This window comes from Mastigoproctus giganteus, chromosome 12 (assembly GCF_048544385.1).
Source record: "Mastigoproctus giganteus isolate SK-2022 chromosome 12, ASM4854438v1, whole genome shotgun sequence".
Lineage (NCBI taxonomy): Eukaryota > Metazoa > Arthropoda > Arachnida > Uropygi > Thelyphonidae > Mastigoproctus > Mastigoproctus giganteus.
In genome coordinates, this window is record NC_143586.1 from 37846548 (window position 1) to 37870414 (window position 23867).

Here is a 23867-nt window from a genome sequence, read left to right on the forward strand (position 1 = left end):
CAAATCCTATTTTTCCACTAGCGCACACCTTAGCTCACCAAGTGACCGAGGAGTTGGCTCTGGCGTGCAATGCAACGCCCACAATATGTTCAATCAACAATGTTGTGTCCCCAGACATGTTCGATCCAGTTTCATAATCGTTAAGATACAAATTGAAGTAAGATCTGTCGGTCCATATGGAACTGGAAAAAGAGATGATAGAGGCAAGCTACTAATTGAATTGGCAGAGGAACAAAATTTGTTCATCATGAACTCATTCATCAAGAAAAAGACAAAACGAAAATGGAAGTCTTGGAAATTCCAGTGAAATTGACTTTATACTGAGAAATAATAAAACGATATTCACTGACTGCTCAGTCTTGAACCATGCGACCATCGGTTACTAAGAGTAAAAATTAAAATTGATTGGAAGAAAGAACGAAAGAAATTGGTCAGTTCAAGTAAAAAGGACAACAACCGAACCCAATACTAGAGGTAGAAGCTGTACCAGAAATTTTTTTTCTACAAGATTTTGGCAAAAATACTTTCAAGAAGAATAGGTACAATGCTTGATGCGGCAGAACCCAAAGTGGCTTTAGTACAATGGATCACACCCAAACAGTGCAGCAAGTTATAGAGCGGCATAAATTGGGATAATAAAGACCTCAAGATAAATGGAGATATTCTGAATCATTACGATTTGCAGATGATATTATTCTTTGTACCAATGATCCCGAAGAATTGCAGCAAAACATTGAAGAACTTCAGCAAGAAGTTCGATTTGAAGATGAATATCAAGAAAACAAAATTTATGTTCAACAAATTTACCACACCAAAGAAAATCATGACTGATGGACAAGAACTAGAAGTTAAAAGGTATGTTTACCTTGGAAAAGAAATTTCAACAGATGGAAACATCATAGTGGAAATTGAAAGTCGCATTTAGAAGGCTTAATAGTCTTTAAGATACTTACCACTCTGTCTCAAACGAAAAGTTTTTGATCAATTTAACGCAGTTGTGGGAGACCACACCTTACCCTAACACACTATGCCACTATGATCAATATATCCTCCCTGTCCTCATACAGTTGTAAAACGTGGGCATTGAATACCAATATCATAACCAAGAAGACCGAAAAACATGTGCATGGTCTGTGACATCATTGAAAGAACAAAGCGCTTAAAATGGAAATGATTGAGAAGAATTGAAGATAAATGGACCAATTACGTTCATCATCAATTGTTGAATTTTCGATCAGCAAGGAGTTTCCTTAAGATTCCGTACTGAATGATGTAAAAATAAATCATATTTTCCCTTCACAGTTTCACCATAACGCTATCAAAATTAATATTAGAGAATGCTTGTTTTATTTATCAATAGATGGCATTGCTTTCTTCTCTCTATCTGTCTCTCGTTAAGCTTGGAAGAATTCGCTTTTCGGAATCATTGATTGAGGAAATCACTTTGTAATTACTGCGCAGGGAGTGAGTGAAGAGCGAGGATCAGAGGTTAGGTGGAGAGTGGGTGAAATTAAATAATGATTTAAGAAATGATGGATGTAAATAATAAGAATAAAGTGAAGAGTTTTCTTGATAGTTCTCTCTCTCTCTTCAGTTTTCTTTGTTTCGTGATATCGATTTTATAAACGCATTGGCAGAAAACATAAATGAACTTTAGAAAAACCGATAATACCTTAATTCACTTTATTAAATTTATATTTATTAATATTTCGTTTATTTTTAAAATTTCAATTTTAATACTTACATTTATATTTTAATTTATTTTATTTTTAATTTACAATTTATTTAATTATTAATATAATTAATTAATAATAATATTAAATGAATATCGTGAACTTTGATATATCAAGAAAAAAATTAGGACAACAATATTGCGATGTTAATAATTAATATTAAATTAATTGTAAACAATATTATTAATATTGTTTATTTACATTTAAACAGATCAATTTTAGGCGAAGAACAAATCAAACTGTGCACTTATTCTGCTAGATATAATACGCCATTTTTTTTTTAGAGAAATTAGAAGAAATTGGGACATTCATTTATCCTGCATTTCAAACCAAATTCCACATTTCAAGTCTACACGACAAAACTTGGGCTGATTTCTCAAGGACCGGTTTTCCTCGTTCTTATCCAAGGTTCCCCTGAAAACACGGGAATTAATTATTTGTTATTCTGTTCAGGTGGTGTTCATTTTATAACAAGGTAGAGCACTTTGATAAAAAAAGAAGAAATCGTTTACGTATGCTATGCACTGCTTCTCATCAGAATTGTCGCAAGAAGAAGACTTCGTGTACATTGAAATTGCCCTGCCTAAAGGGAGTGCCTTAACAAAAAAAAGGAGGTATGAAAATTAGCTCAAATTACGGGACTATTAGCCTAATTTCTCACGCTAGCAAGAGTCTTCTTAAAATCATATTAAACAGAATCTCAAGAAAACTTGAAGAAGAAGAAATGCAAGAAGAGCAAACAGGTTTCAGAAGGGGTAGAGGAACCAGAGATCTGATCTTAAGTCTACGACTGATTATTGAAAAATGTAAAGAATTCAATGTTCCAGACGTTTTATGTTTTATAGATTATGCAAAAGCATTTGATCGTGTTCAACATGACAAACTATGGGAAACGATGGCTAATATGGGATTCCCCATCCACATAATTCAGCTCTTTATACCGAAGATATCATGCGTGAAGCTTTAGAAGATTAGAATTAGAAGACTGGCATCAAAATTGGAGGACTGAAGATAAACAAGCTTCGTTATACAGATGATACTGTACTAATTTGTAATTCTAAGGATCATCTTAAAGAAACTGAGGAGAGTATATGAAGCAAGTAAGAAAAAAAGTGCAGAGAACAGAGGTAATACAATATGATCACTGATCCCATCCTTCCACCTGCAACTAGGTGGAAGGATGGGATCAGTGAACTTCTGGACATGACACTCTGGAATTTGTTCGTTAGTGGCCACAACAGCCCCCCTGGGAGCTATGTGACTAGAAGAAGAAGAAGACGAAGAAAGAGAGTGCATTCTTTGAGCTCGAAATAAGCAGAGTGACAAATATCAATGTACATAACAAACGATTAAATGTTAATTGCCAAACGTCGGGGTAGGAAGTCGAAACGGACGGTAGTGAATGTCACCTTGGTGAACATTCCTCCACGCTTCATACTTTTCTGCTCTGAGAAGGACAATAGGACATAGTGCTGAGAGGAAGAGATCAGTGAACATCTCATCGTACCCCAAATGTGTTCGATGAAAGATAGAATGCAGGCCAAGGAAGAATGTTAATATCACGTAGGCCTTGTCGTGATGTGAATATGGTTCCGCGGAAATTTTTGTCGGGATATGAAAGTCATATGTGGGCAGGTCCTCTGGAGAACAGCGTTTGGGAAATAACATAAAAAGGGCAGGAGCATTGGTGTGAGGCTATTGTAGCTGATGGCTTCCCATTCCAAGATTCCGGATACCAACCCTGTAAGCCACTTCTTGATTCATATTGTATTACCTCTGTTCTCAGAGTGTCTCAAAGGGATGTCACTGGATCACGAACGCAACCTTGATTAGTCACTAAACACAGTTCTATGCCATTCTTGTCTGAAAACTAGCTTTCTCCTCTGCAACACTGCAAACACTGACAACGATACGATGGCACCGGAAGTTTAACCTTGCAAACGAAGCAATGGATGCAAATAACGCCGCCTAAATTCTAGCAGACGCCTGCTAATCGTGCTCTTTGACAAGACCGCAAATAGGAAGATGTCACGATGTTGAAAATTGGGCAGATTGTAACAGATGTTGCCTCTGTGGCTATTCGACTATTCCGTTGATCCTCCCATTTTGGCTTTCTTCCAATGCCACCAGGGATTCAGCGACGTACCCGAATACCTTCCTCTTCCCATTGCTGCTAGCAGAGTCTACCTCTTGGGATATCGCAATCCACACGCGATTATAGCGATTTTCCTTGTTAGCTATCAACTCCTGACAGCCCAGTGATTCGTCTCCTTCCATCAAAATCCCTGAGCTTTTCATAACATAACGTTGCCTTCTGCATGTTAAAGGCACTACACTCTCTTAGACTTTTTTTTATAATATGGCATGCATGATTATTTACCGAAAGAATTATTCGAAAACAGAAAATAATAGACACCATTAACTCCCTTACCCCTCCTTCATTACTTAACGATCTTTACTTATCAATACTTAACGATTTTTTTTAATCCAGAAGGGATTCCTCGTATGACTAGTTTTATCTTTGACAGAAATATAGAACCGCCTCAATGCAAAAATTTGCATGCAAGGGTGGTCAGAAACTGCTACAATGTCTTCGAATGTTTGCATTTTTGGCATGACTGAAATATTCTGTGAAAAAAAATGGTTATCGGGAAATTTAGAACGATAGTAAAACAAACATAAAAGATGAACATAATTTAGATGATCGTCCCATTAATATGAAATCGAAGGACAAGATGGTCAGAATGGCTTCAGATCAAGAGCATCGTGGAAGAAGACATCAACAAAAGAAATGTGTTATCTGGAGGAAAGCCAACTTACACAAATGGACTATTATTCGAAAATAGAAAACGAAAGTGCTGGTTGAATGGTTTAGATTATCTGGTCTTCTATTAAGAAACAATTAGTGTAATTGAATACATTTCTGTGAATTTTATCGCTTTAGTTGGCAAAAGGAAGTTGGCTGAAGTTGTTCTAAGGGTTTCAGTGACATCAGCAACGTAGACCATATTGCGCCGTATATAATATGTCTGTAAATTGCGTATATTCTGTGGTCGAGTTACCTTTTTTTCACCCTGTGGCCGAGTTAATCGGTGTCAGGTGACTAACAGATAACAAGGTTTTTTTCCCAATTTTTTTATACTCCAATAACTTCTCCAAGAGTTGTTGGTTCTGGATTCTATTTCTTTGTCCATTCTATTTGGGAAGGAATTATTGGGCCTCGACATTTGAACTACTCTTTGTAGTTTAGTGTTTTGAATCCGATGTTGGTGGGTGAGGCTACATGATTTTTGTTTTTTTTTTTTTGTCGTTGTTAATGTCGTTGTTAATGCTGAAACATTAACAACGTTGTTAACGTTGTTAATGTTTCAGATCTTGGATCATTCGTTCCTATTGTTCCAGGGTGTTCTGTTTGACTCCAAATTAACATTCACCCCAGCTTACATACGTTGATAAAAAAAAAAATAAGAAACTATGCTGTCATGGTTGCTAGAATCAGCCGAGCAGATTGGCGCTTAAAAATGAAGACCCTTGCCCTTATTTATAACGCAATCTTCCTCCTAGTCATTACCTATGGCGCTGGCATCTGGTTTCCTAGGGTGGTTCCAGTTAAAAGCAGAGCTGAACTGGCATCTATCCAGAATACTATGTTATTGATAATAACAAGGGCATGCTGCACGGCTAGTGCACCTGCATTACATTTCCTGGCTGGCTGGTGCACTGCCACTTGATTCGTTAATAATTCGAAGAGGACTTATATACTTAAGAGACTGTATACGTAACTGACATCTTAAAGATCACAATTGACCTTCAAACTGACCCGAAACGGGAAAGGAAAAGGATATTAACCTGCCTCTACCAACACTGGTAAGACAGGTGGAGTGAAATACCCAAAGAGGAGGTCACTAGGAAGTTCCTGCCTCAGGTAACCCTAGTCTACCCTAAACCACCGCCCAGGTTTGGACTATATGCCACATTCTTGCTTAGAGAGCACGGTTCTCCGAATGCAAGGTTAAGCAAACAGGGGCTGACCAGAGATCTTAAACGTACCTGTGCAGCCGATGAGGATTGGGCCCGTGTCCTTTCTGTTCCGATAAACCGGAGAGATGTCCATATACTCATCTCTTACGAGACGCATTACTTGGCCTTGTCCGAGTTCTCTCAGAAAGGTTTTGAGACTAGAAGAAACCATGCTGCGCTGCGAGCAACTAACTGTGATGCCCTCAACTTAGACTACTATCCTCAACCATGGTAGTCATTGATAACGACAAACCCGAATAAGACTGACCTGTCAGAATGTGTTTCCCACCCAATAAAAGTGTCTATGTTAAAAGTGCTACTATATTATGTGCTTTTTTTCATGTTTATATATAAATATCGGTGTCTGAGGCGTGACAAGTGTACATGATTGTCTATGAGATGGGTGTCTGTTCCCAAAAAAAGATATGGGCATGAAAGTGTCGATCCAAATGGAGAGTTTCCCTATCATTCACTCCATTTTATCCTCGCCCTTCTTTCTTTCCCAAATGTTTGAACTTGCACTCCTCTTCCAATAAAAAATTTCCAGCGTTTTTTTTTCCGGTGGCTGTGGACGGGAAACGTGGGGTCCCACTAGGGGCCTTGCGACTAAATTCCGGAGGAATAACACAGACTAACACGAACCTACATCATACTACTCAGACCAACACCAAAACTTACTCTGGTGTTTAGAGAATACATACCGACACAAGCATACAAACTCGGAGTTGAAGGATCCCCGTACCGCTTGACAAGTAACACTGTACACTATATTCAATGACTTCTCCACCAAACTATGCTCTTCTGAATCATCCAAAACTCATTTTGTGCATTCTGCACTAGTTAGTTATGACCTGCTACGGTTCTTCGTTAGTTGCAGACCACCTTCTTGTTGTGTAGACGGGTATTGGGCAGCCTTTCCTGGTCGTCGCCTTCCTGGTAGCAAAGTAGCCAGAAAGAACTAAGCAACCAACACAAGCATTGGAGCCATTCTCTTTTGGGGTCTGCCTGGTGGTTCATTAAGAGTTGCACGGTTTTCAAAACTAGACACTGACGCACTTTAGTTACACAAGCTGATCCGCCATTAAAACCAAACTCAAAAGTGGAAACATCGGCGGTTCCAGCTTTGTTTCTGCAACCATAAAATTATAAAATGGCGTAGAAATAAATCTGCATCCAGAGAACACTACAATTTAAAAAAAAGAAGCTAGTAAAATTAAAGAAACGAATTTAAATTTCACTACTCAAATATTTATTAATAAAAATTCTTATTAGGATGTATGCAATGGATCCTACGCATCCTTTAACTTATATCCAGACTATTTTTGAATTTTCAAGTTTGGGTTGGCAGAAGACAATGAATCATGCGAATGGTATGGAAAAATCACGTGGTGACGTCATGGTCTTTGTCACGGTTTACCGAAGAAATGATTTTCTTAGTGGATATGGTTGTAAAGACAAGTGAGTCAATGTCCTCCATTCCCCCCCTCAATCAGTTATTCCACTATAAAGAAAGGTTCGTTATAACCGAAGTTATTACCTTAAAAAGAGTAGTATTAATTAGTTTTAAATATATTATTAATGCGCATAATCATTTCAAAACGACTATCCATCTACACAGCCATCAAACGGTGGAAGGTTCCTCATCCGTATTAAGCCATCGAGCATGCGCAGTCCACGCAATGTTCTTCATTGTTAAAATTTAATGATTCCGAATTTCAGGCATTGAAGGAAATGAGGTCAGTATTTTTCTATTTTTTTTTTTTTTTTTAACGTGGAATTAAGCGAACCGACTGTGTCTGACCTCGCGTGACCTTACTTTTGTTAATGGGTAAAAAATCGTGAAACGAACAAAGGTTTGAAAGCAACCTTGACCTTGCGGGTGACCGATATGGTCGGCGAAACCTTGTCGACTCAGAAGATACCGTAAATGTCATTAAACAGCCCGACTTTGTTTTTTGTTTTATTTGAGCGAAAGGAATTGCAAAATCGTCTGCTTTTCCTTAAGTTCTTGCGACATTAATACGAGGAAAAGCAGCCCGCACCCAGACTGCCCTCTGGAATACGGAGTACGGCATCGGAAACGCTTTCAACGCGAGCAGATTAGGCGTATCCTCGGTAGATGTGCCAAACCTCTTCTCCGCTGCTGCCGACGATCAATGAAAGGGAAACTGCCGATAGGGTGCGCCAGCGTCGCTCACCAGCTGCGTGTAAACTTGTTTTTATCAGCTGGTTTGGGTTGAGTCGCGACGGATAGTCTCGTTCATAACGGAGTAACGTCGCGAGAGAAAATAACGGATAGCCTCACATTTAAGAGGATCACGTGACCCTAATATCGGCGAGCGAGAGTTAACACTACCCCCTCCTCCATTCGTTAGCTATCTTAAGTGACAAGTTGAGAAAGACCCGCAGGAGAAAGGAGTTGCATGAATGGATTACAGACAGTCAGAGCGCGCTTCATTCTCCACCTCCGAGTACTAGCGTGATGGTGTAAACTGCATCCACTGGACGCTACTCCGAAGAGGGATCGACACCACCACCACCACCTCACAGGTACGATTTCGCTATCGCAAAACGCACGAGCGTTCAGAGTCCACACCTCGATTATCACCTCGTTTATCCCTGTCCGCGTTTATAACTGTCACCAAATACGTTTATCTTTTTCCACTTCGTTATCCATCTCTTGACATCTGTGCATCCTCATCACTTTTCCTCTTACATCCCACTCTTCATCTTTGCAAATGTTCTTGTTTGTACTGCAGACCGTCAGATGAGTTTACATTCGTTATTTTGATAATTAATGAAATCGTTAAGCTTATTTATAGACTGGAGAGAGAGAGAATAAATTATATTAGCCAATCAGTACTATTCTAGTATTCTATCTATCTTTTCCTATTATTCTTTAAGTGAGAAATAACTGCGTCCACCCTAAGGAGAAAATAATTAAAATTAATAAATAATGTACGTAGAAATATAGACAAAAAAATAGTAAATATTCTATTTAGTTAAAATAATTTATTTCTGCTTTCTATCTTTTAATAAATATTCAAGATGGAGGGCGTGGTGTTGCATCGATTCTCGAAGGCACTGATCCGGACTCTTTAGTAATTTTCCTTTCTTTAAAGTTTATAGATAAATATAAATAAAATATATTCATTTCCATAGTAACGAGACAGCAATAATTGATGTCTAATAATGACCTCCATACGAGTCCACCACATCACCTTTTAACCCTTCTTCGGATAAATATCTCAATAAATTTTTCACATCCCTCAAATATGTCAAAATTCTCAAAGGGTCATTTCAATGAATTGAACGAGAGGTCTTTGAATTCAACGCAATAATTCGTAGTCCTTAATTAACTACACAATCCTTCAGTGGAGCCATGCTCTTCTGCTCATTTTCCGCACGGATGAATCCGTGAAGCAATTTTTCCATAATGAATTTCCTATTCAGCGCTCAGACAAGATGGACCCTTATTTCCAGAAACAGCGACTGTCGAATACAAAAGGACATCCTGCGTATTGAAGTAATAGAAGCTAAATCAACAAGAGAAGATATAATGACAGTCCCCTCCCCCCCTTTGATAGATTAATAGAACAGTGTGGAGAACCGAATTCGGGTTAAAAAACCTCCATTTTTGTCTCTTTCAATCAAATTTTAAAATAAAAACTTCAGCAATTCTCTGTAAAAATCTGAGTAGTCCTTGAAAGTGGAGAAATCGAGTTTCTAGTCTTATTTTTCATTTTTGTATAACTGGTGCTAAGTTTGTTAACAAGGGCATTGTGAGAACGTGACATCCCTGACCTCCTTGGCCTGCAGGGAGTGAATGCACCTTTATGAGGCAATTGGACGACGAATCAGTCACCTGACAAGAGGAAACACGAAGCACGCCAATTGTGTGTCCATATTGAATAGAAATGAAATATTATATTTACAATGAACAGGAACACGATGAAAAGCTGGCAGAAGAAAATGAGAAATTGGACAAAAGAGAACATTCTGTATTCAAAACCCGAATATGAAAAAAAAACTCATTCCATGGCGTCACGCTAGTCAATGATCCACCACTTTTATGTTCCACTTTTAACCAATCCTGGACTTCATTAAAAGTGGATCAAAAGAGCTCCTTATGTCCACAGGAATGTCCATAATTGAGTCCATGGTTAGGGAGTTACATATGTTTTTTTTTTTCAATTTGTGTTCAATGGCACCATTAATATCATGAGGCGTTAATATGTCATATATGTACTGCAGTGAATTTTATATCGCCTTGTCCATTTTTGTGGGATGAAATTACCAGGGGTTCAAATAATCTTTACAAATTACTTTACAAAAGATCTAAATTTCTGAGAGAGAGATCATTCTCTCTCTCTCTCTCTCTCTCTCTCTCTCTCTCTCTCTCTCTCTCTCTCTCTCTCTCTCTCAAGTTTCCACTTCACTGCACATCCCCCACCAACGTGATATTCACTGCACATCCCCCACCAACGTGATATTCACTGCACGTTTTGTAATACTTTATAATCAACAGTCCATGAAATGCAACTCATATTTCAAGGCTCTGTAATTTAATAAATGTACAATCATAGTATCTGTCAACGCTTTCGTAATGCAGTTTACTTATTTCTTTTTGAATTTCAATAACAATTGAAACATAACACGTCTTTAGCATATCTGCTGTGATTAATGGCTTCATGGTTTATACATTTAGTAAATTGATAACAAAAACACGACTTTCTCATACCACAAAGACTTTTATGCACGAACTGAGAACAATTCGTTTCTGCTCAACAGCCACATTGTTTATTATTTCCTTCAAATAAACAAGTTAATTAATGTGTTACAGTGCGTTTTATTTCAGGCGCGTTAGCAAATAGAATGCCAAAAATAATTCTGATATCATATATTTTGATATTTTGATTTCAGGAAGCTTTGATACTATTGCACATGGAAGACTGCTGTACAAATTGGAGAGGTATGGCATCAAGGGTAAGCTGCTACAATGGATAAAGGGATGGTTGAGTGGGAGAGCACAGAGAGTGGTAATCAATGGGTAGTTCAGACTAAGAACCTGAGAGGGAATAGATTCAAATTGAGGAAAGACAGTTGTAGAATAGATGTGCGGAAATTTGCCTTTAGCCAGCGGATGGTTAATTGCTGGAACAAACTTCCATCTGTCGTTGTAGAAGTGGATAGATTAAATAAATTTAAGGCTGAGCTGCACAGGCATTTGGAACGAATGGAGGGGTGAAATGGGAGCGGTTTTTTTTTGGCTGATACTGCATAAGCTTGCTTTCTTGCATCGTATGCCTCTACTAATGCTAATGCTAATGCTAATTCATGATTTATGATGAAAAAACGAGCAGAAAGCAACGAATTTTATGCTTGAACCGAGAACATTTTGTTGCTGCTCATCCGCCATATTGCCCATTCATTCCTCCAATCAGCGCACGGTAACAAACATAATATCCAGTGCTTCAGATACAATATACGGTAAATGGATAGCCTAATGCGGCGTGATAATAATGCGCCCTGACACAATTCCAGAGTCTCTGACTCAAGGAATCACCTACCTGAAGGCTAAAGACAAAGACACCACAAACCTGCAAAGTGCAAACCAATCACAACTCTCCCAACAATGTACAAGATCCTGACCAGCTGCATAACCAAGAAGATATCAGACCATTAATGGTGCCAGAACATCGTGGCCGAGCAACAGAAGTAATGCAAGCAGATGAGCAGAGGGACGATGCAAGGAGCAATTGACCATTGACGCTGCAGTTATGGAGCAAGCTTTACGACAAGCACCATAACCTGTACACTGCCTACATCGACTACAGCAAGGGCTCCAACTCTAAGCCCCATAGCTGGCTGATAGAGATTCTGAAGGTCTACAAAGTCAACCCGATACTGACAAACTTCGTAGAAGCAACCATGGCAAAATGGAGGATCGAGAACATCACGACCAGACCATTACCCATTAGAAGGGAAAGCTAACAGAGCGATGCCCTGAGCCCACTATGGTTCTGTCTAGCACTCAACCTACCGTTGACCATGTTCATAACAACAAGTACGGATATATTCTAAAAGAAGGGATGAAAAATCTGTACTCCCTCTCTCACCTGATGTACATGGATGGCATCAAACTCCACGCCGCAACCGAGAATCAACTCCAACAGCTGCTTGGAATCACTGAAGAGTTTAGCACTGATATCAAGATGCAATTTGACCTAGTTAAATGCAAGATCGATGGACTGCATCAAAGACGTCCAGTCGGACGAAACTACCAGCTGAAGACCGGTGAAGAGATTGAAGCTATGGCAGAGAGAGAGAGAGAGAGAGCGAGAGAGATACAAATATCTGCGGATGATGTGGACCTACATCATCTGCGGATGATGTAGGTCCACCAGTAAGAACACAAGGAGATCAAGTTCCACCTGAGTGAGGAATACCATCAAAGACTGAGAAGCCTGCTAAAATCAAAGAACAATAACAGGAACATTGTCACAGCCATAAACACTTATGCAGTCCCAATACCAACGTACTCCTTCGTGATCATAAATTGGACCAATACCGATCTTGAGGAGATTATGAGATTGACCAGGATAATTATAAACAAGAGGCACCAACACCACCCGAAGTCGGCCATCGAGAGACTGACTAAAGATCGTAAAGAAGGGGGGAAGGGATTGACTGACCTCATTAAACAAGAAAAGAAGGCAATTAAGAACTTTTGGAATTATTTCCAGGAAAACACTCTGCACTAATCTACCAAACCATAAGAAAGGTACCCAAACGGAACACCAGGAACTGCAAGAAATATATCAAGAAGGACTTCGGAATGACAGATGACACATGTCAATGATGCCACCTGACTACAGAAATAATTCCTAAAACAGGAAGTCAAAGATATATGACATACGGAATAAGTAATAACCATCCTGATCACTGTGTCAATCACCGGCATGGTGCCAAAGGGCTTCCAGAAACTAGCAACAATAGGCCTTCCAGAGACCTTTCATGGAACTCCAGAAAGCCGAGATCCTGAACACCTCTAGGACATCAAGAGAGTTCCTCGACCAACAGTAACAATAATAATAGTAACTGTAAACAACCAACCATCCACTTAGTACCAGTATGTGTCACGGTCGTAAAAAATTCCATAAAGGAAGAAAAAGTTTTTTTATACAATAATAATGATGAAGGTCATTGTAAGAAGCAATCGATAACTTCTTACTTCCTTAAGCTATCACTCTAAATCATCACCTTCACAACTTTATTTGAAAACTGGATTTCAATGATATAGCCAAAAACAAATATTTTATTTCCTTAATATCTGTTAATGAGATGTAAAAATTAAGCACGACAACTTTCTTTCTATTTAATGCAGACCTTGACCTACAACCATGACACATTTCCAACAGCCTGTTCTTTTGATGACTGATCCTACCTGCCGCGATTTTGCTTATTAACTTATCCAGTAGACCCTGAAGACAGGGCTAAACCGGTGAAAGAGAGAGAATCCAGGGAAATGATTTAGATAAAGAAGAAAATCTTTTTTTTTTTATTTCTGCATTGGCAAGTGATTAGGTCAAGAAATATACGAGGTTAGTTCAAGGTTACCTGCACTTTATTTTATTTAGGTGTTGTTTTATTGACCCGAACAAGTGAAAAGGTATTTATTTTGTGTTTATACCAAATGTACAGAATTGCTATAATTTCTATATCAGCCATCTTGTTCAGTTGTTGTTATAGTAGAGTTTTAGGAGCATCATTGTCCATGTATACTGTCTAAATTGTGTTCTGTGGTCGAGTTTCTGCTTGCTGGATGAAAAACCCGAATTTCCAGGAAGGAAACCATACTGTCCTCTCCAGAGACCAACTAACACGGCCATGTTGTGAAAAAAAGCCATAAAAGTCCTCATATCATTGAGAGAACTCAAACTCCGGTCTTTTTGAACCCAGTGTGGGGAGGACGGCGATTCTACCAACTCTGCTACTCACCAGAGCAAGATGACGGATAGGTTTTAGAATTTTGCGTTACTTAACTTTCATACACCAGTATATGTTGCGCAGTGGCCTTTCTTGAACACGTTCTATTTAACTCAAATTGGTTTGAAAGAATAAAGAAGCTAAATTTTTCAGCGATTAGAAGTTAATTTTCCAGTTATTATATTTTATGATTTAAACAACACGTTTTATCTTAAATCAACATGAATCCTTAAGATGCGCATCGTGGTCCCTAGTTATAAAAATGATGAGAATATCGTGTGGATTGCTAATAACGGTACACGTTTAGTTAAATTCGCATTCTGTCAGCGCATGGTTGATCATAGATCAACCATGCGCTGACAGAATGGTCAACCTTGAAACACTGTAAACATTAAGAGGAAAACTGACATCGAAGGTGGTGGTGGTGGCGAAACAAAACAGACGATTTTTTCTTGCACTGTCAAGCAGGCCTTTTGTTTCTCGTTGAAACCTTGCATGCAGTGTGCTGTACTTGCATTAACTCAACCGAAACTGATGCAGTGAAAGAAATAAAAATTTTATACGGTAATTTAAATGCTAGAAGTAAAGGGAGGAAAGACACGAATTATGAAGCAAAAGTGGAAGGCTCTGTGGACAAATTTCAATGTATGAAACTGCATGAGCTCCCACTCCAGATATAATTCATCAGTAGTTCCACTTCCTCTCGAGATTTAACTGAAAGCTGATTGCTGTTCTGTGTCATAGCAGTGCCACATTAGTGCGACGTTGGTCTGATCATTTCATACAGTACTCATCAGCTTAACGAGGTTAGTATTCGAGAATTAATCAAATCTTCCAAAGCCAACTACGTTATCCGAACAACAGATTAACAATGTGGAACTCATTAACGATCATCACAGATACCTGATAACACGGCAAACAAGGTATACAAATAAAGCAATACAAACAATATATAACAGTGTTGTTGTTTAACCACGTATTGGCAAAAAAAAGAGATTATTATGGTCAAAATGTGATATAATGGTCTCAAAGGGGGTTGGTCTAGAGGGTTGGTCTTCACACAGTAGCAACATTTTGTGGGTTTATTGGATACATCAGATAGGCAACGAGGGAAAGCAACATACTTGATCTTACGAGGAGTGGTCAAGACGTTCTGCGAACAGGGTCTATAAAATACATTAATAACTTATAGAATTGGTTATTTTGATAACTTTACGTCCTTTAAAATATTACTAAAAAAATTGTTTATCAGTATCTTATGTAGTTTCTAAAACAATTTTTCGTGTTGGTAGATGGAAGAAGAATCCAGCAAATCGAACATTGTTCAGTAATCAAACTTTTCATTATTGAACGATGCTAAAGAAATACACCTGGCCAAAAAATATGGATTCTATAAGGTGTTTAAGGTTTAGTGCGTTTTGGTCTAATTGTAACCATTCTTCCACCAAAATATCACGCAGCTGTGGCAAAGTTGAAGGAAGAGTACTTCGTTGCCGAATAGCTCTCTCTCCAGCTGTCCCACACATTCTCAATAGGATTGAGATCAGGCGCATGTTGGGACCAAGGAAGATAGAGGAAATCCGTATCATATTCTCAGAACCATTCTGGAACGATGCGCTGTTGTATTTTCATCCACAAGGTGGTCATTACCTTCAGGATAAAAATGTAACATTTCAAGGTGCAGTAGATTTCATACAAAATTCAGGTACTCCCTGGAAGACATTCGACCTTCCACCGATATTAGCTTGCCAACAAAACATTTCTCATATTATAATACCGCATCCAGATGTGCCTGGGGCGATTGGGATCTGTCCAGTTATCTTGAGAGAGGCAGCAAAAGAGGTAAACAAACCTTCAACCATAATTATGAGGAAATCCTTAGATCCAGGAAGGTCGCCTTCCCCCCACTACCCCCGATAAATCGAAGATGTACGAATAATAATAATAATTTATTTATCCCTATTTTATATTACACTTTTTTGGGAGATAACAGCAAAAAAGGGATGGAGAACACATATGCCAATGGCTTTTTAGGGGGTGTACAGGTAAGGTTCAACAGGAAAGACATTTCTTTACAGAAGACTTCGAAAAGCATCACCACTTATAACATCATTGTGAACATTTTTACAATTAAATTAGGAGAGAAAAGAAAAATTATGAAATACATGCACAGAAATTTACAAACTATTTTCCAATTGCTTCCTTTAACATTTGTACATTGTTTCCATGTTGGTGTTTTTAAAATATAGGAGTTGAGTGGAAGGTAATTCGAATCAGACATCCCTGGTGATGTGTTCAATTAGTAGTTTCTTGAATTGATTTAGTGAAGTGACATTTTTGATTTTTGCAGGACGTTTGTTCCAGGTTTTAGCACCTCTGTATTTTATACATTTTTGACCTATGGCTTTTCTGAAAAGCGGAGCCTTCAGGTTGGCTTCATTTCTTAGATTTTGTGATATTTCTTCTTCATCTATGGTTATGAAAAAGGATCCGAAAGAGGGGGAAACTCTGGTGTCTTCAATGTATTGTACACAAAGACTACCTCGGCTTTCTGTAGCAGTTGGTAGATGCTTAGGAGTCCCACTTCCTTGTATCTCTAACTAACCGATGCGTTCCAGGGAAGGCCCAAAATTGAACGAACGCATCAATTGAGAATGGAGTTGGTTCTTCCAAGGTTTTCTTGGCTGGTGGTACCCCGTGAGATGATTCCATAGGTCAGGTGCGGCTGAGTTAAAGAAAGGAATACTAGTCTGAGAAGGGAAGGAGACACCCAGGCAGAGGCCCTGGCGAGTATTCCCGCTAGTGACGAAGTTTTCTTTCGTAGGGTTACCATTTGTTTTGCCCAACTTAACTTATCATCTAGCCGGATTCCGAGAAACTTGGTTTCATTCACCCTTTCAAGTTGTTTTTCTTTGTATGTTACGTCTAAATCAATATTTAGTGGTTTGTTTTTCGTTCTAAACACCATATATTTTGATTTTTCTGGATTCAGTATAAGCTGATTCTTTTGAAGCCAACTATGCATCACAGAGAGCAAGGCAGAGATTTTGAGTTGAAGCTGATTAGGGTCTTTATCTGTGATCAGGAAGGAAATATCATCGGCATACGCTACTAGGTGAGAAGATGGAAGTGGACAGAGAAATTCATCGATGTAAAGAACAAATAGGATAGGTCCAAGAAGTGAGCCTTGAGGTACTTCCCTGGAGAAATAACAGATGTCGGAGTATGATGATTTTTTCTTACGACAAATGACCGATCAGTAAGGTAGTCTTCAAGGAGAAAGTTAATTTCCCTCTCAAGCCAAGATTATTGAGTTTGTTAAGTGGAATATTATGGTTTATGCAATCGAAAGCTTTAGATAAGTCAAGAAACAGTGCTATAGCATAGTGACCCTTTTCAAGACTATCAATGATCCTTGAGCAGAAGTCAACAATTGCAAGGTCAGTGGAACTTTTAGAGCGAACTTTTAGAGTTAATGGATGAGCTGATTTTCTTCAAGAAAACTCATGAGTCTGCTATGAAGAATTTTTTCGAATAATTTTGCAAAAACTGACAGTAGAGCTATTGGGCGAAAGTTGTTGTTAGAGTTACAACGGTTTTCCTTTGAAACAGGGATGATTATTGCTTTTTTTTGAATTGAGAAGGGAATTTACTAGATTGAAAGGAGAGATTGAATATATACTTCAGTGGCGTAAGAATTGAGCTAAGGACCTTTTTCAGCAGAGAAGGAGATATTTCATCAAAGCCAGGGGCTCCCTTTTCTTTCAATTGATTCCCTGCCTCTAAAATCTCGTGATCGGAGAGGGAAGCGAGAAAAAAAGTACTAGGAAGATTCTTTCATTTCATTGTCTCTGAGGTCAAGTTCGTCTTGAAAGAGGTTATTCACACTTGATATAAAGTGGTTACAGAAGGCAGTAGCTTTTAGCTCGTCATCTGAAATGAGTACCTCGTTTTCAACTACATCTCCAACATAGCTTTATGATTTCAGTTTCCTTCCCGGTAATAGTTTGTTCAAAACTGTCCATTTTTCCTTGCTTGTTATGATACTTGTAAGTTGAGAACTAAAGTATTTTCTTTTCTCTGACCGAATGCAGTCAGTGACTTTGTTTCTGTACGTTGTGTATTTAATTTTATCTGCCTCGATTCCTACTGCTCTAGCAATTCTTGCAAGGTTGTCTCTTTTCTTTAACATATTACAAATCTTGTTTGAGATGAACGGGCATATTTTCCTTCTTGGTCTGGTGTCCTTTTTATTCCCTGGTCTCCTGATATATGACACGTATTTTAATAGCTATTTAGGATATGCTTTAAAAAGCAGTTAGTTGCAATCAGGATCACTTGTAGCAAGCACTCCATTCCACGTTGACCGCTGCAGATCGTGACAAAGCTGATTGAGAGAGTCTGGAGTGACAGATTTGAAAGTGTACATGATCTCTGCTTCATTTATTTCATTTTCAATTACCATTAAGATGGGACGATGATCCGAAATAGTTGTATCAAGTACTGCATACGTGAAAGAGCATTCCCCAATTGCGAAATCAAGAAGGGAATTGTGGGACTGACTCTCCCATTCCAGTTGAGATATCTCCATCAGTAAGAACAGAGAAACCATTTGAAGTAATGACATCTAGGAGGTCTTGCACCTGAGAGCAAGAGCTTTGAAGAATGTTAATATTAAAGTCGAATGCGTCCTCAATTCACAAAGCTGAAGAAAAGGGTGAAGTGATCTTTAATAACCACCCTTTGTTATTCTTGGACTAAAGTTATCAGTGGAGTCTCCCACTGTTCAGCTGAGTTCGGTTATGTTTTCAATATTTCTCGATAATATTGATGAAGGTTATCAAGCTTAAATGTCTAAGTTTTCGGACGATACGAAGGTTGGCAGGTGGTTAATGACATTAATCGGAGGTATGCTACTGATCTAGAAACTTAAGGTGTGCTGAAAAGTGGCAGTTGAATTTAACATTGACAAATGCAAGGTACTTCGTGTTTGTAGCAGCCCTAGGGATAATTATTCAGTCAGATATGAAGTTCTCTGGGCAGTACAGACGGGCTGCGAGGAGAGCGCATGTGATTTTGTCAATGATATACCGGAATTTTACCAGCTGGAATAAGGAGATGGTTATCCCGTTATATAAGGCGATGGTTAGGACACATCTTGAGTACTGCATGCAGGTTTGAAATCCTCATTTTAGGAAGAATGTGAATCTGTTGGAAAGGGTGCATAAAAGAGCAGCCAGATTAGGTAGGGGAACAAAAGGACACTCTTACAAGAATGACTTCAGGTTTGCAAATTGTAGCGTCTAGAGACTAAGCACCTGCGAGGAGATATGATTGAAGTGGTGAAGTCTTTGAATGGACTGAGTAAGCTAAATGCTGATGGCATCCTTACTCTTTCTCGGACAACACACGTGAGGGGGCATACATCTAAATTGGGGTAGGATAATTGCAGGATAGACGTGCGAAAATTTGCTTTCAGACAGAAGGCAGTTGATAGTTCGAACAAACATTCATCTGTTGTTGTGAAATAGTTTGAATAAATTTAAGGAAATACCAGCCAAATTATTAGTAGGGATGGACAGATATTGTGGGGAAGCGTTTTTTTTTATATATATATATTTGTCTGATGCTGTATATACTTTCCTCTTTGCGTCATTTGCCATTACCCAACACTTTTTTCTCTGTTTCCCTCTTCTCCTCTACTTCATTATTCTTTTTCTTTTCCTCTCTCTTTGTATTATATCCTTATCTCTCAATCTCTCCATTCATTTGTCTCTCTCTATCTGAACAGAAAACGAAATTGAGAAACAGTTGACAGTCCCTCCAACAAATTCTATACAGTGTAATCAGTCTTACATCTCTTCTAGATGATTTAATCTTTACAAATTGCCAACGTCCTTCTTTTCCAGGTAGGTACGTGTGGTATGGTGTGGTGAAATCAGCGTATTACTACACTAAAAACAAGATGCAGGTAATTTAATAATCTTAAACATCAGAAGCGAAACATTTAAATATTCTAAGGCTTGAAAAAATAATTATTCGTAGATGGTTTGGTGAAAGAAAAATGATGCAAAACAACTGATGCGAATCGTCTTGAGAACCTAAAATGCACTTTGGTCGATGAAAAGAAAAATTATTATATATAATTCATTCCTCAAAAGAAAATTCAATATTCTATGCCTGTCCACGATGACTGAAATCTCTCTAAAATTATGGATATCTGTAGACTTCACAGAACACAAAAGTGGTCTGTTTAATAAATGAGGAGTCATATTGCTGACATTATTTGCAAAATATCCCCGCTGTTGTGTAGAACCTCCCACTAACCCCCGTTTCTATGGTAACCCTTTAAGACAATATCTCGAAGTATGAAACGTTGATGAATATGGAAAACCTCCACGTTTAAGCGTGAATGTGCGTTCAGGTATAAAATAGGACCGTCTTGGAGGGAGGTCGCCTTGGTGACCCGGATGACGTACGACCAATATCTCTCCTACTTCAATGTACGGGAAGAGTTTGTGGTCAGAATAAATTGGCTTAGCAATACAAATCGGATAACGTTTAATATATCTAACAGGATGTAAGTTTTAGATGGTACGCATGCGTCAGGATCATATACATTGTGTTCAAATACAACTTTGCAGTATCACATACCTTTCGTTTCAATTAAAATTGTAGTTTAATTTAGAACAAGAGGGTGAATTAAGAGAAAAATTGTTTTTCTATAAGGAGTTGTTTCCCTTACATCGCAAAGAACTCTTTCTCGATATGAATTAACCACCTCTTCTGTTTCTGGGGCCTTGGGCGAGGATTGGACACTTTTTTCCCTAAAAATTCTGTTTCTCTGGTTTGTCTCTTTCAGCAGTTCTATCTCGCGTTACAGAAATCAATAGTTTTCATTTGATTCACCCTCGTTATAATGATCTTCTTTAACTCACTCAGCCAATTTTCACTAATATGATTCTTTTTTTTTTTCCCCTTTGAAGCGACTGACTCCAGAAACAAGCCGTTATGAGCTCCACGTAGTATCTGCCACTTTCCATTGGCAAACATGTTTACCTCATTTGAAGAGATAGGGGAGCGATTACCCTGTCACTGTTGTTCTGACCAAGATGACGCTGCCCAACCAAAACAGGAATTTGAACACTTGAAATTCCTTCTGGAATGTTTTGTGCTGTCTTTTGGACCGGATGCTCCCCAGCTAGGCAGAAACCATCCTCACTCAAACCCCGAGATCTGCGAACTCGGTGAAAACGGGATGCCCATCGACGACGCTGACCATTCCTTATCCTCATCGCGAAGGTCATCGACGGAAGAAACGATCCGTGTGCCATTCATCAAGATGTGCGAGGGAGTGTCACGTCGAGCGAGAGCTGCCCGCAGAATAGCAGAAGTGGATCTGCAGATACACAACAGTCTCGAAGGGGTGTTCTCCTTCCCTCCGGATGACTTCATCGTACGGGAACTGTCGGAGATGCGCGTCTTGCTGGAACGTCTTCTAGAAAACAGGAACAGTGGGGAATGGCAGCGAGACACTGACCTCCTGGATATCCTGGGTTTTCTACCTCCTACCGTGTCCATCAAGGAACCTCCCCCGCATTTTCCGGTGGGGGTTTGGAACCTGGAAGAGTGTGGCATCTGCTTCCAGATGATGTGGTTGTATCGACGCCCGTGCTGCGATTTTCCAGCCTGCACAAGCTGCCTACAAACCTACTACATCACCAAAGTCGGCCAGGGTCAAGTACAGATCGAATGCTGCAACTCCTCGTGTCACAGTTATGTGCACAGGGATGAGATATCTGCCCGTTTGCCCACCCCTGACAAGGAAGCTTTTTATAAGTTGCTAGCAAGGGCCAATGAAGACAGCTCTTCGAAAACGTGCCCTCGATGTAACTACACCATTAAAATGGACAGGGTACTGCCAAGATTAAAAAGGAAGCCACGGTTTAAGAAGTAAGTTAATCATTATTATTAAATATGTTTCTTAAATAAAGTTGTATTTATTTTTATTTACCGCAATTTGTTAGTAGGACAAAATTAAAAGCGTCTATCAGAATGACAACATTCATTGGAATCACATAGATTAGCAACATGTCATAATTCTGTTTTGTATTCACTATATTTGTTAGGCTCAACACAATAGAAACTACTATGCCGCCAGAGACCGAAGGGTCAGGGGCCCCGAAAGGTTCAATTTGTATGGTAGAGACCATGGAGGGCGTTCTTGAACCTCACAGGAGTCTAGAATTTGTACTTTCGCTATGGATGGAGGATAAACTCTTAGAATTTAAATAATAATACGTGCATGAAAATACTTCAATTTCAACAAGGTCCTTAATATTAAAACTATACGGAATACTGGAGTCTTTCCCAAATTGTCTTTCTCTTTTAGTTCACTCTACCGTTAGACTTGGCTATAAGAGTCAGTGGAATCCTAAGCAGTATTTAAGCGATAGGTTTGAAAGCCATGATGACAAAATTAATGACCTTGAGGTCCTATAAGAATGGGATGGGCTCTCCAAAAGGTTAAAACATGGAGATTACAAACGAAAGAAGCTAAAGAAAGTTCTGTAGTTTGTCCCGTCTTCATTGATACCAAGAAAGTGTCAGAGAATAAATAATTTCTCCTGTTCTGGTTACGTTTTAAAGCGAAAGTTGAAGAGGCCTTATGATAATTTCTCATCCCATCAGTGTAGAGCGGTAACTTTCTGATTGTGTGGCCATTTTTTATTAATTTCAGTTGCTGTTAATCGAATCGTTTTCTGAGGATTAAACTCTATGGAGTCGAAGTATATTTAGAGAAACTTTCTGATTTGTAATTTCAGAATTTTGAATGTTATGGCCACAATATTTGTCTTTGGAGACCATGATGAGTTTCATATCGTTTACTTATGACATAAAAGCAGGGAATGATATTAGGAAGGACTCGAAGGATATTACAAAAAGGAATGCCAATAGGGACACTCCCCACCTTGCAAGATAATTCTTCTGATTGCACGGTTGGCTTGGTGGTCTTTAAACTAAATGAGGAGGTGTAAATGCTTTATTGTGGATGTCCATTTGTATCCTAATTAGTATGTCTTAGACTCCAATAGAGTATTTTTCTGGATAGATAGACTGCTGGATAGTATATTTATATTAATAAATAAGATGGATTGTCACTTTTCTTCATTATTTTCCAGAGGTCACATGAGAGGTAGGTAGTAATACTGCTAAAAAGTAGGATATAAAAGCATACACACTCGGTATTGGGTAAATGGAACAGAATATTCCAAGAAAAGGACTTAGATTCCTTTACAGGAGGTGTGATAGCAGAAAGAGAGGGAAACCCAAAATCAGCAGTTGGAAACATTGTTTGCCAAAGGAAGACAAAAAAATAATGTGACCATTCATTCCAAACCAGGTGACCTTCATTAATGACTCCCAGAACATGGCAGAGAAACGGATAACGAATTCCTCTCGCTAACAGAACTGAACTGAACTGAGTGTAAAACCAGTACCAGAAACACACATTAGAACATTGGGAGATCGCGACGTACACGATGAATCATGCTTCAAGCCTAGTCATCCGATAGACGCACCTGAATGTGGCGTATGATTAAAGAACGCCCATATAGCACTGTACGAACCAAAAAATTCAATGGTAATGCAATGTGATGGTATGTGCCCGTTTTACTTAGCTTGGACTTGGTCCACTGCCTGTCATTGATGTTACCATGAATGCAACTGTGTGTTGAAGCATTCTATGCAATTCTGTCTTATCTGCAATGTGGTAATTTTTTAGAGATGGACCGCGTTTCTATCAGCAGGATGAGATTGAGTCACAAAGCACGGTTACAACAGTAGTTCGAAGAGAATAATGCGATGAAACTGCCATTTCCGACTGACCCGCAGTTCAGTTCTGAATCCAATTGATTCTTTGAATATGAAACGAAATTTCTCAAGACTAGGATGGGACTCGAACCGACACTTCTCCAAAGGAGTGGCAAGTGGCGAAACCACTATGCTGTCACGGAGGATACCTTTACGTTCCGATTCGATGCTAAAAGTAATTGCTGTACAAAAGTGGATACATATTTACAATAAAATCTTGCTAATTTGGACTTCACAAATTCAGACTGTCTT

General features: G+C 38.8%; 1 protein-coding gene across 1 annotated transcript in view; it reads left to right on the plus strand.

Moving 5' to 3' along the window:
• The first annotated feature begins 7970 nt into the window (after window positions 1–7970).
• The window catches only part of LOC150076904 (E3 ubiquitin-protein ligase RNF217-like), a 100645-nt gene continuing 84748 nt past the window's right edge, over window positions 7971–23867 (plus strand). Inside the window, exons 1-2 of the mRNA XM_090385587.1 lie at window positions 7971–8303; window positions 20729–21695. Coding sequence (XP_090241713.1) covers window positions 20794–21695 — 902 coding nt within the window. The 5' untranslated portion in view covers window positions 7971–8303; window positions 20729–20793. The remainder of the gene's footprint in view (window positions 8304–20728; window positions 21696–23867) is intronic.